The 11,661-nt window shown below is 43.4% G+C and overlaps 1 protein-coding gene across 1 annotated transcript; it reads right to left on the bottom strand.

The window, feature by feature from the left end:
• Positions 1-600: 600 nt before the first annotated feature.
• LOC106572795 (eosinophil peroxidase) lies at positions 601-10,628 on the bottom strand. The gene is made up of 13 exons (XM_014147274.2): positions 10,387-10,628; positions 9,549-9,708; positions 7,425-7,609; positions 7,154-7,286; positions 6,267-6,396; positions 5,937-6,143; positions 5,436-5,799; positions 5,044-5,204; positions 3,427-3,685; positions 2,841-3,011; positions 2,043-2,280; positions 1,614-1,863; positions 601-1,455 (listed from the first exon to the last, which is right to left on the bottom strand). The coding sequence occupies exons 2-13, from the start codon at positions 9,704-9,706 to the stop codon at positions 1,450-1,452; spliced, it is 2,262 nt and encodes a 753-aa protein (XP_014002749.1). The 5' UTR covers positions 9,707-9,708; positions 10,387-10,628; the 3' UTR covers positions 601-1,449.
• Between the last annotated feature and the right edge of the window lie 1,033 nt (positions 10,629-11,661).

Genomic DNA, 11,661 nt, shown 5'->3' with positions numbered 1-11,661 from the left:
AATACATTTTTAAAAATAGCTAATTTTGTTGCTTGGTGCTGTTTGAAAAAAAAGTTGCCAGGGTAGTCTGAAGAGTTGCTAAATCAAGCAACAAAATTGCTAAATTGGCATCACTGCAAGACACACCCATCTCATTAGTGGTGGTGAGATAAGATACATTACGTCAGACTAATTTGTAATTGACTGTTATAGCCCCACATTAGAAGTATGTGATGGTGAGTTGAGAAAACATGTTTTTCAACTGACTGCCATAGCCCATAATAAAGAAGTAAACATTGCCTGTTAATTACAGAATTGTTTTTCACATGGTTGGGGTCGTGAGAATGTTAATATATCAAAATGGGGTCCACCTGTTTTTTCATACCAACACTCAGCATAGAATAGAAGAGGTTAACACACCATTTACTTTTAGCAGATGCTCTGATCCAGAGCGACTTACAGGAGCAATAAGGGTTAAGTGCCTTGCTCAAGGGCACATTGACAAATGTTTCACCTAGACAGCTCGGGGATTCAAACCAGCAACCTTTACTGTTACTGGCCCAACGCTCTTAACCACTAGGCTACCTGTCACCATGCAAATAATTTGCAACCATACAAACATCATTTTTCTGTCTTAAGTCTTTTTATTTTAATTTTCTGATGCAGTGCTTATTTATGCAATAAAACATGAATACAGTGTTTCAATAAAATAAAATATTAGCGAAATGCTCCATAACAAGCAGTAAACATTTAAATCAGTACAAAATTCAGAAGGTACGCAAAATCTACAATTAGCAAAGTCTTATGATAACTGACATGAACATAGGCTACAAATATAATCTAAGATTGTTGATAATAAACTAATTATCCAAAATGTGCCACTAGAACTTCTAGCTGCTTGACATTAGTCCCACGTTTAGTGCCATTGTATGTGTTTGGAAAAAAATTACTTTATAGTTTCCAAACGCTTTTATAAAGGCAAGTCTTTTACATGTCTTCGCATAAATCAATACATACAAATGTATGAAGTACTCCTTGATTGATTGTCATAGCAACACATAAGAGGTCACAATAACAAAGGCATAACAAAATAGAAGATTCCAAATAAAATATTTTTAAAATCCTGTTTAAAATGGCAAACACCCTTACTAGTTAATTGACCTTGACCAACTGCAAGAAGTGCAGAAGCTGTCTGAATTGAGGCCATTGACACAATTCACCTCATTGTTAAGTCACAGGTCCACACTGAGAAACTAAAGGAAAACTGGTATCACCAGATGTGGTGCTGGTGGTTAGGAACACCCCTGACTTTGTATTGTAACGGTTCGGCCTGTTGTAGAGAACCTGGCTAAAAACGATGGCGTTGTTGGGTGTGAGGAAGTTGTCGGTCAGCTAGACAGAGAAGGCGGAGAGCTGCTGGATGGCGTATGTTGCTGCTGGGCCCGGGGGGGTCCGGGGGAGGGGCTCACATCAGATCTAGAGAGGAATAGAGAAAAATAGGATGATGTCTGGAGAGAGGGTTGGATGGAGAGAGGGGCAGATGGAGAGAGGGGCAGAAGGGAAGAGGCGAGAGAGGGTGGAGGGGTGGATGGATTAAAAGACACCTTAACTGATATTGTAGTTCAATCTACTACCTCGTTGTCCTGGTCCGAATACTCCTGCTGCTTCTGATCGGTCGTAGAAACGCTCTCCTTCCAGGCACTAAGGTTTAATTGCTGGATGTTGTTGCACTTGATGGGTGTGTTCCCTCCCTCAGGGATGCGGAAGGGGTCACGTGACATGGCTGTAATGCCAGTGTTGTCACAGATGATCTGAGCCAGAGAGACATTTTTCAGGACCTTCCTCTGTGCCGAGGTGAAGACGCCTGGGTTTTCATACCAAAGCCTGGGGATCAACAAGCGATATGAGACACATACTATGACAGACAAACACACGCTGGACCTTTAAAAACAGCAAAAACTGCACTCTGGCAGTGCTATGTCAAATACCTTACATGATGCAGGTCAGTCAATGCCCACCAAGATGTGGGCATCTCTCTCTCTCTCTCTCACACACACACACACCTGTCTCCCTGGCGGATCCTCTGGAACTGGGTGGCGATGAGGCAGGCGAAGAGAGGCCCGACGCGGCCCCTGTGTACGAAGGGTTCAGCCACGCCCCCCATCCACACGTCAATGTTATCTGGGGTGCCGTAGAGCTGCAGCAGTCTGAAGGCCAGGTCTGTGTTGTTCAGAACAACGGCCAGCTCGCCCAGGTTACTAGGTGTTGAGAGCCCACAGAATTTACGCCAAGCGTTGTAGTCTAGGTTTGGGAAGAGAAAGGAAATAATAAGTGAATGGAGCTGACCAATACAGTACATGGGAGACGAGAGGAATGATTTTGGAACTGACCAATAGAGATACAGTATATGGAAGACGAGAGGAATTAGAAAGATGATTGATTTTGGATATGAGTTTAATGGTATAGATGTGTTTATCTGTGGTATCAGTGTAACTGAATAGATGTGTTATCTGTGGTATCAGTATAACAGTATAGATGTGTTTATCTGTGGTATCGGTCTAACAGTATAGATGTGTTTATCTGTGGTATCAGTCTAACAGTATAGATGTGTTTATCTGTGGTATCAGTCTAACAGTATAGATGTGTTTATCTGTGGTATCAGTGTAACTGAATAGATGTGTTATCTGTGGTATCAGTATAACAGTATAGATGTGTTTATCTGTGGTATCGGTCTAACAGTATAGATGTGTTTATCTGTGGTATCAGTCTAACAGTATAGATGTGTTTATCTGTGGTATCAGTGTAACTGAATAGATGTGGTATCAGTATAACAGTATAGAGGGAAAATGGAAGGTGTGTACCAGGCAGGCCATGGTCACGTCCACGCTGCATGTTGAGGGAGCCCAGGTCCAGAGCCAGATGGTTTATGAACTGGAAGAGTTTCTCCCTCAGAGCATCCACCATCATGTGGTTCTGGGTGTTCAGCTTAGCAGGGCGACCTACCAGACCACGGATAAGAGGGTCGATACCACCTAAAGAAGGACAGACAGAGAATAGGATGTTTTTTTTTACCTTTCATAGACTGTTATAAACTGGGTGGTTCAAGCCCTGAATGCTGATTGGCTGACAGCCATGGTATATCAGACCGTATACCACTGAAATGACAGAACATTTATTTTTACTGCTCTAATGACGTTGGTAACCAGTTTATAATAGCAATAAGGCACTTCGGGGGTTTGTGGTATATGGACAATATACCACGGCTAAGGGCTATATCCAGGCACTCCGCGTTGCATCGTGCATAAGAACATCCCTTAGCCGTGGTATATTGGCCATATACCACACCCCATCATCCCTTATTGCTTAGTTAATAATCCAGAGAGTGAATTAGTTTACAACTGGCAAAGGGGTCTGCAAAGCATTCCTATGTGACCCAACACCACTCACCCTCAAACACCAGCCTCCAGGGGGTGAAGAAGGCCTTGAAAAGGGGCACGCTGGGGAACATGGGATTCTCCTTGTTGTTGCTGTCCAGGCGGGACAGCGTGGGCTGGATGGCCAGGTGGGCAAAGCGGTACGCTGCTGTCGCAAACACGTTAGCAATGCTGGGATCAATCATCTCGTTGTAGCCAGGGTAACGGCCGAGCTGCCGGGCCATGGTGTCTGGGCCCACGATGTGCGGCAGGTAGTCCCTGAACACAAACACCTGGGAGGGAGTCTGTTACTGGTACCTGGGTGGTGATATCAGTCTGTTACTGATACCTGGGTGGTGATATCAGTCTGTTACTGGTACCTGGGTGGTGATATCAGTCTGTTACTGATACCTGGGTGGTGATATCAGTCTGTTACTGATACCTGGGTGGTGATATCAGTCTGTTACTGGTACCTGGGTGGTGATATCAGTCTGTTACTGGTACCTGGGTGGTGACATCAGTCTGTTACTGGTACCTGGGTGGTGATATCAGTCTGTTACTGGTACCTGGGTGGTGATATCAGTCTGTTACTGATACCTGGGTGGTGACATCAGTCTGTTACTGGTACCTGGGTGGTGATATCAGTCTGTTACTGGTACCTGGGTGGTGATATCAGTCTGTTACTGGTACCTGGGTGGTGATATCAGTCTGTTGCTGGTACCTGGGTGGCGATATCAGTCTGTTACTGATACCTGGGTGGTGTTATCAGTCTGTTACTGGTACCTGGGTGTTGATATCAGTCTGTTACTGATACCTGGGTGGTGATATCAGTCTGTTACTGGTACCTGGGTGGTGATATCAGTCTGTTACTGATACCTGGGTGGTGATATGAGTCTGTTACTGATACCTGGGTCGTGATATCAGTCTGTTACTGGTACCTGGGTGGTGATATCAGTCTGTTACTGGTACCTGGGTGGTGATATCAGTCTGTTACTGATACCTGGGTGGTGATATCAGTCTGTTACTGGTACCTGGGTGGTGATATCAGTCTGTTACTGATACCTGGGTGGTGATATCAGTCTGTTACTGGTACCTGGGTGGTGACATCAGTCTGTTACTGGTACCTGGGTGGTGATATCAGTCTGTTACTGATACCTGGGTGGTGATATGAGTCTGTTACTGATACCTGGGTGGTGATATGAGTCTGTTACTGATACCTGGGTGGTGATATGAGTCTGTTACTGATACCTGGGTGGTGATATCAGTCTGTTACTGATACCTGGGTGGTGATATCAGTCTGTTACTGATACCTGGGTGGTGATATCAGTCTGTTACTGGTACCTGGGTGGTGATATCAGTCTGTTACTGGTACCTGGGTGGTGACATCAGTCTGTTACTGGTACCTGGGTGGTGATATCAGTCTGTTACTGATACCTGGGTGGTGATATGAGTCTGTTACTGATACCTGGGTGGTGATATGAGTCTGTTACTGATACCTGGGTGGTGATATGAGTCTGTTACTGATACCTGGGTGGTGATATGAGTCTGTTACTGATACCTGGGTGGTGATATGAGTCTGTTACTGATACCTGGGTGGTGATATGAGTCTGTTACTGATACCTGGGTGGTGATATGAGTCTGTTACTGGTACCTGGGTGTAGGCACCCATGATCTTGCGAGCCTCCTGATAGAGTGTCTCACCGTCCCAATGTGGGTTGAGACGAAGCAGGGCACCGGCCAGACGGTTGTGCTCACGCAAGAACATTGTGTGAATGGATGTCAAAGCTATGTTCTCATCCACACGAACATCACCTGGCAGACAGAGACTTACAGGTGAGGCCAGAGACTTACAGGTGAGGGCAAATAGTGATTGAGATGAACATCATATACATTGTCTTTCTGTATCCGGACAACTATTGTACATGGAAAGTCAAAGAATTCCTCTAGTCAAAGTTCTATCGCTTTTTGTCATCATTCTGTCTTAGACTTTAACTTAAATATGCATTGGTCTACTCTTCGGACAAACAGAGTTGAAAGGCTAACCTGCAATGAAGCAGGGCACCTCCTTGGCGTTGGTGTCGTTGGTGATTCTCCTGCGGGTGGCACACATGTTCCCCTTCACGTCAGTGAAGGGAAGAAACTCACGTCCGTTGTCTGTGAACTCGTTGTTGATACGCAGCAGGCCTCCATCGTTGGTGAGATTACGTAGGTCACGCGCCAACCCCTCCTCAGAGCCGTACACCTGCCCCAAGTCCAGGAAGGCATTCAGGGCATTGATCTGCTCCCTCCTGTTGGCCATGTCACCGAAATTGAAAGCAGACTTTCCTGTGCCGCACACAGGCGCTGATCGGAAGACCGGGATGCAGCTGTCTGGGCCAGTGGGCAAGCGTGGGTCATTGAGAGGAATCTGGTCATGGAGGAAAAGACAAGACATAGGTAGAAGAACTAATAATCCATGGACCATGGATAGAAAAGGGCCAGATATCCAGGGGTGCCTGCTGTAAGTGTTAGGCTGTGGGATGTAATGTGAGAGCTGTGACTGACCTGGATGGGGAAACAGGGTTCGGAGCGTTCACAGCTCTCATCACAGTCCAGGCCGTTGCTGAAGGCGCGGATGCTGGGGGAGGAGGGAGTGAATGTCAGGTCATGGTCGTTCCACTGGCCAAAAGTAGTGACCATGTGTGTGAACTCGCGATCACTCTCTACACTGGCGTCATTGGTTGCCAGGATACGGTTAGAGACCTCCCTTACCTGCACACAGGGAGGGAAGCAGGGCAGAGGGAGAACAATGAAATGCAGTTATGTTACTTTATATCTAACTTGTGGTGAAATAGTAGCAGTTATTGCAACTATGTCTATTTATTGTCATCATACCAGAGGGAGCACAAAGTTGTTGAAGCTCCTGTTTGGGTCCCAGCTTTTGGGTCTAGAGACCCCATCGTCATACTGAGCAGGTAGCCAACGAGTGAAGGGGGTGTTTGAGGCTCCCAGACGAGGATACTTCCTAATAAGAAGGAAGAAAATACAAATAAGAATCGAGAAACCTCGCTTGAGAAACTCAAGGTACAGGTAACTGCCAAAATAACGGAAACACTTGAGTAAATGAGGGATACAAAGTATATTGAAAGCCGGTGCTTCCACACAGGTGTGGTTCCTGAGTTAATTAAGCAATTAAAATCCCATCATGCTTAGGGTCATGTATAAAAATGCTGGCCATGCCATTATTTTGGCAATTATTTTGGCACCCATGGCTATGCCAATATAGGATGACAATGCCCCCATCCATAGAGCACTGACTGGTTTGATAAGCATGAAAACGATGTAAACCAAAGCCATGGCTGTCAGTCACCAGATCTCAACCCAATTGAACCCTTATGGTAGATTCTGAAGTGGCGCCTGAGACAGAATTTTCAACCACCATCAACAAAACACCAAATGATGGGATTTCCCGTGGAAGAATGGTGTCACATCCCTCTAATAGAGTTCCAGACAATTGTAAAATATATGCCAAGGTGCATTGAAGCTGTTCTGGAAGATCATGGTGGCCCAACACCCTATTAAGACACTTTATGTTGGTGTTTCCTTTATTTTGGCAGTTACCTGTATAAAGCCACATCTCCTGCAGCCTATGACTGCATAGCCAGACCTCAGACCTACACTGATTGCACTTCCCTTTATATTCCACCCTATACAACTACTGTGCACAAGGCTTTCAAATTGTTGTGTCAAAGTATTATACCGCCATGCCCTGGTGCTCTTACAGATTGTTGCAGACGCTGGTGGCTGTGCGGTACTTGTTAACGTTGGGTGTGGTGCGGCAGGAGGGTGTGCTGACACGAGCTGCACAGCCGGTTACCCGGGCAATGGTGTTTAACTCCTGTGGTGTGAGGAGGTCTGAGAAACAAAAGATAAGGAATCATGTGAAATATGTGTTTGTGTGTGGATGGGTGTATGTGTGTGTGTCTGAGTGTATGTGTCTGAGTGTATGTGTGTTGGTGCGTATGTGCATATGTATATTTGTGTGCAACTGACCTGTTGCGTTGAGCGAGCGTTTGTGCAGCCTGTGGTTGCGGTGGACTTTCTCATGGATCAGTCTCAAGGTGTTCTCCAGGTAGTCTGCAGACCGGACAGCAGAGCGCGTGTCCCTGGCAGGCTGTTTCAGGAGACGCAGGATATCTGAGGGCCTGGTGGACTGTCCACGCACTCTCTCCAGACTCCTAAGATATGGACAAGCACAGTGGTGTAAAGTACTTAAGTAAAAATACTTTAAAGTACTCCATAAGTTGTTTTTTGGTAAATCTGTACATATCTTTACTATTTATATTTTTGATAACTTTTACTTTTACTTAAATTCAATCCAATAGAAAATATGTACTTTTTACTCCATACATTTTCCCTGACACCCAAAAGTACTTGTTACATTTTGAATGCTTAGCAGTACAGGAAAATGGTCCAATTCACACAGTTATCAAAAGAACATCCCTGGTCATCCCTACTGCCTCTGATCTGGCAGTCTCACTAAACAGAGAACATCCCTGGTCATTCCCTGGTCATCCCTACTGTCTCTGATCTGGCAGTCTCACTAAACAGAGAACATCCCTGGTCATCCCTACTGCCTCTGATCTGGCAGTCTCACTAAACAGAGAACATCCCTGGTCATTCCCTGGTCATCCCTACTGTCTCTGATCTGGCAGTCTCACTAAACAGAGAACATCCCTGGTCATCCCTACTGCCTCTGATCTGGCAGTCTCACTAAACAGAGAACATCCCTGGTCATTCCCTGGTCATCCCTACTGCCCTGATCTGGCAGTCTCACTAAACAGAGAACATCCCTGGTCATTCCCTGGTCATCCCTACTGTCTCTGATCTGGCAGTCTCACTAAACAGAGAACATCCCTGGTCATCCCTACTGCCTCTGATCTGGCAGTCTCACTAAACAGAGAACATCCCTGTTCATTCCCTGGTCATCCCTACTGCCCTGATCTGGCAGTCTCACTAAACAGAGAACATCCCTGGTCATCCCTACTGCCTCTGATCTGGCAGTCTCACTAAACAGAGAACATCCCTGGTCATTCCCTGGTCATCCCTACTGTCTCTGATCTGGCAGTCTCACTAAACAGAGAACATCCCTGGTCATCCCTACTGCCTCTGATCTGGCAGTCTCACTAAACAGAGAACATCCCTGGTCATTCCCTGGTCATCCCTACTGTCTCTGATCTGGCAGTCTCACTAAACAGAGAACATCCCTGGTCATCCCTACTGCCTCTGATCTGGCAGTCTCACTAAACAGAGAACATCCCTGGTCATTCCCTGGTCATCCCTACTGTCTCTGATCTGGCAGTCTCACTAAACAGAGAACATCCCTGGTCATCCCTACTGTCTCTGATCTGGCAGTCTCACTAAACAGAGAACATCCCTGGTCATTCCCTGGTCATCCCTACTGTCTCTGATCTGGCAGTCTCACTAAACAGAGAACATCCCTGGTCATCCCTACTGCCCTGATCTGGCTCACTAAACACAAATGCTTCGTTTCTAAATGATGTCTGAGTGTTGGAGTGTGCCCCTGGCTATCTGTAAATAAAAAAGAAAAGAAAATGGTGCTATCTGATTTGCTTAATGTAAGGAATCTACAATTATTTATCATTTTAATACTTAACTATATTTTAGAATTTACATTTACTTTTGATACTTAAGTATATATAAAACCAAATACTTTTCGACTTTTATTCAAGTAGTATTTTACTTGGTGACATAATTTTCTGTCAAGGTATCTTTATTTTTTACTCAAGTATGACAATTGGGTAGTTTTTCCACCACTGGACAAGCATATGACAGAGTTTTGAACAGAAACAAGCTCCTGCAGTTGAATTAAAATCTTTGTACAGAGGCAGATTTATTGTACTAATCATAAGAACTTATGAGAATTAGAAATGGTGAACCTATTCTTTTCTAAAGGAAATACAAAAGGTACAATTAAAGCAAATTTAAAAATTAGAAAGACTAAGCTAGTGCAAATGTGTTTCTTTGACTGAGTGAGACAATTGTGCTAGTTGCATACGGAGTAAGACACTAGTGCTGGTCATTCCATTTTACCCAATTTACAAAGACAGAGATGATCGACTACATCTGAAGAGATCAACTGTCAGGTTTACTCACTTTTCTCTGGAGTACTTGTAAGCTTCATCTACGAGTCTCTTTGCCTCCTCTATTGAACTGTGAATGAAAGGGCCACCTAAACTTTCCTGTGTAGACAGTGCTGGCTGGATGAACATCAGGCACAGCCCCAATTCTAGGAGGGAGGGAAACAGCTTCATCTCTAGAAAACAGAAAGGGAGGTTTATCAGTTTACCATCATTAAAAAAACACGCTGCTCTCTTCAATGTAATGAGCAAATATTTAGCTTCTAGCTGTTTTTCAAATTGTGAGAGAGAACTACAGAGACTTCTCAAAAAAATTCATGAAATCATTTTGCACACAATAATCATATTAAAAACTAGGGCTGTCAGAGTAAATCAGCTAACCCGAGTTAACTTTATATAATTTTATTGCACTTTTTTTATTGTGATTAACCGCATTGTCTGAAAGAGTTGAAAATGCACTGAAAACATCCGCAATACATAGTCTATACAGCTAAAAACAACAATACAATGTAAAAATAAGTTGACATTGAGGTTAACGAAAGTGTGCTTTCTAAATGTATCTCATTTTGCTAACTGTTACTTACAAAATCAAGACGTCAATATTCTTGTAATATTTTTTTGTATGAAAAAATACAGCTTAATTTGAGCAAATTCTGAATTTACAATTAATTGCGATTAATCACAGCAAATGCAGCGATTAAATCAATTCAATGTTTGAATCATTTGACATCCCTATTAATAACACATTCATGCATGGATCAGAATTAGCATGGTTATCAGAAAAACGAACATATAACCTGATGATCAGACCAGACAACAGAAACATACAGCAAATGTATTTTATTCAATCTTACCTTTGTTTTACCAACTCTTGTTGTGAAGTCTTGTTGAGAAGTAAACTCGTCTGAAGATAGAGCCCTCTCTAACAGTTCTATTTATAGTCAATGTTGCAATGCCCCACCCCTATTATCTGCTATTTTATTTTTTATTGAACTAGGCAAGTTGTTATTTACAATACGGCCTACCAATGATAATAGTATGCAACTTCCTTCTTCCTTCTTGCCTTGACCAAATAGATCATGAACTGATAATATTACTTAATGTGCTTACTCTATATTCTAGCCAGCTTTTGTTTCCTGCTAGAACCCTTTTGCAGTATCATGAGCTAAATGATTGTGATGATTATGCCTGCATGGTCTATGGTCTGGGCTTACAAGAATGAATGAATTACTTTATTTTGAGCTGCTGTGTACTCAGAGCTTCTCGGTAATGGCGCACCTACAACCAGTACAATTTATACAAGTTCACCGCTCTTTTTTGCTTTGCATTTCTTCTGTGTAATGTGTTCACGAACACACTCTTGGAATATTTTTTAAAATATCTAGAACCTTAATTAAAGGGTTCTTTGCCTTTCCCCATGGGAGAACCCTTTAAATAAACCTTTTAGGTTCCATGTAAAACCCTTTCCACAGAGGGTTTTACATGGAACCCAGAAGCGTTCTACCTGAAACCCAAAATAGTTATTCAAAGGGTTCTGCTGTGGGGACAGCCAAGTAATCCTTTTGGAACCCTTTTTTCAAAGATTGCAGCTTCACAATATTTGACTTAGGGAAATTGACATCATGCAACAGACTTGTGCATTGTAATTTAAATATGTGCTTTAGGATTGTACCGTAAAGCACTGATTTCAAGTCACAAACTTTACTTTTGTCAAGTCAAATTGGTCCATTGGGTAGACCCCCAGAGCTAGCTATAGTCTGTTGAAATTACCTCCACAGGGAAGTTTCTGAGTAAAAAATTAAGGTCCTTAACTCCAAACATGACTAAGGTAATTTGAAATAAAGCAGATATTCACCATCATTCTTCCTTGTTGCAGGGAATGACACTTGACTAACTTCATTTGAGGGATGGTGCCAGATCATTTCCTTGTATGCACCACCGCATTTTTGTTCTTTGTGTAATGGTTCTTTGTGTAATGGTTAAAGGAACTCCCCGGGGAATATTTTACCTGTGATTATGGTGTGATCCGTGATTACCTATCTGATTATCAGGGTTTGTGCCTGGTAAGGGGATGACCATTCACTCATCTCAAACAATGATACTGCAATATGTTTCAGAACACAAGATAT

Source organism: Salmo salar, chromosome ssa15, assembly GCF_905237065.1.
Source record: "Salmo salar chromosome ssa15, Ssal_v3.1, whole genome shotgun sequence".
Lineage (NCBI taxonomy): Eukaryota > Metazoa > Chordata > Actinopteri > Salmoniformes > Salmonidae > Salmo > Salmo salar.
This window is presented reverse-complemented; position numbering and strand designations above follow the sequence as displayed.

Coding starts and splice junctions, on each gene's coding strand:
- LOC106572795 (XM_014147274.2), bottom strand. CDS start 9,706: ATGAAGCTGTTTCCCTCCCTCCTAGAATTGGGGCTGTGCCTGATGTTC. Junction 5,800..5,936: donor AACCCTGTTTCCCCATCCAG/GTCAGTCACAGC, acceptor CTCCATGACCAG/ATTCCTCTCAATGACCCACG. Junction 3,686..5,043: donor TCATGGGTGCCTACACCCAG/GTACCAGTAACA, acceptor ACTCCCTCCCAG/GTGTTTGTGTTCAGGGACTA.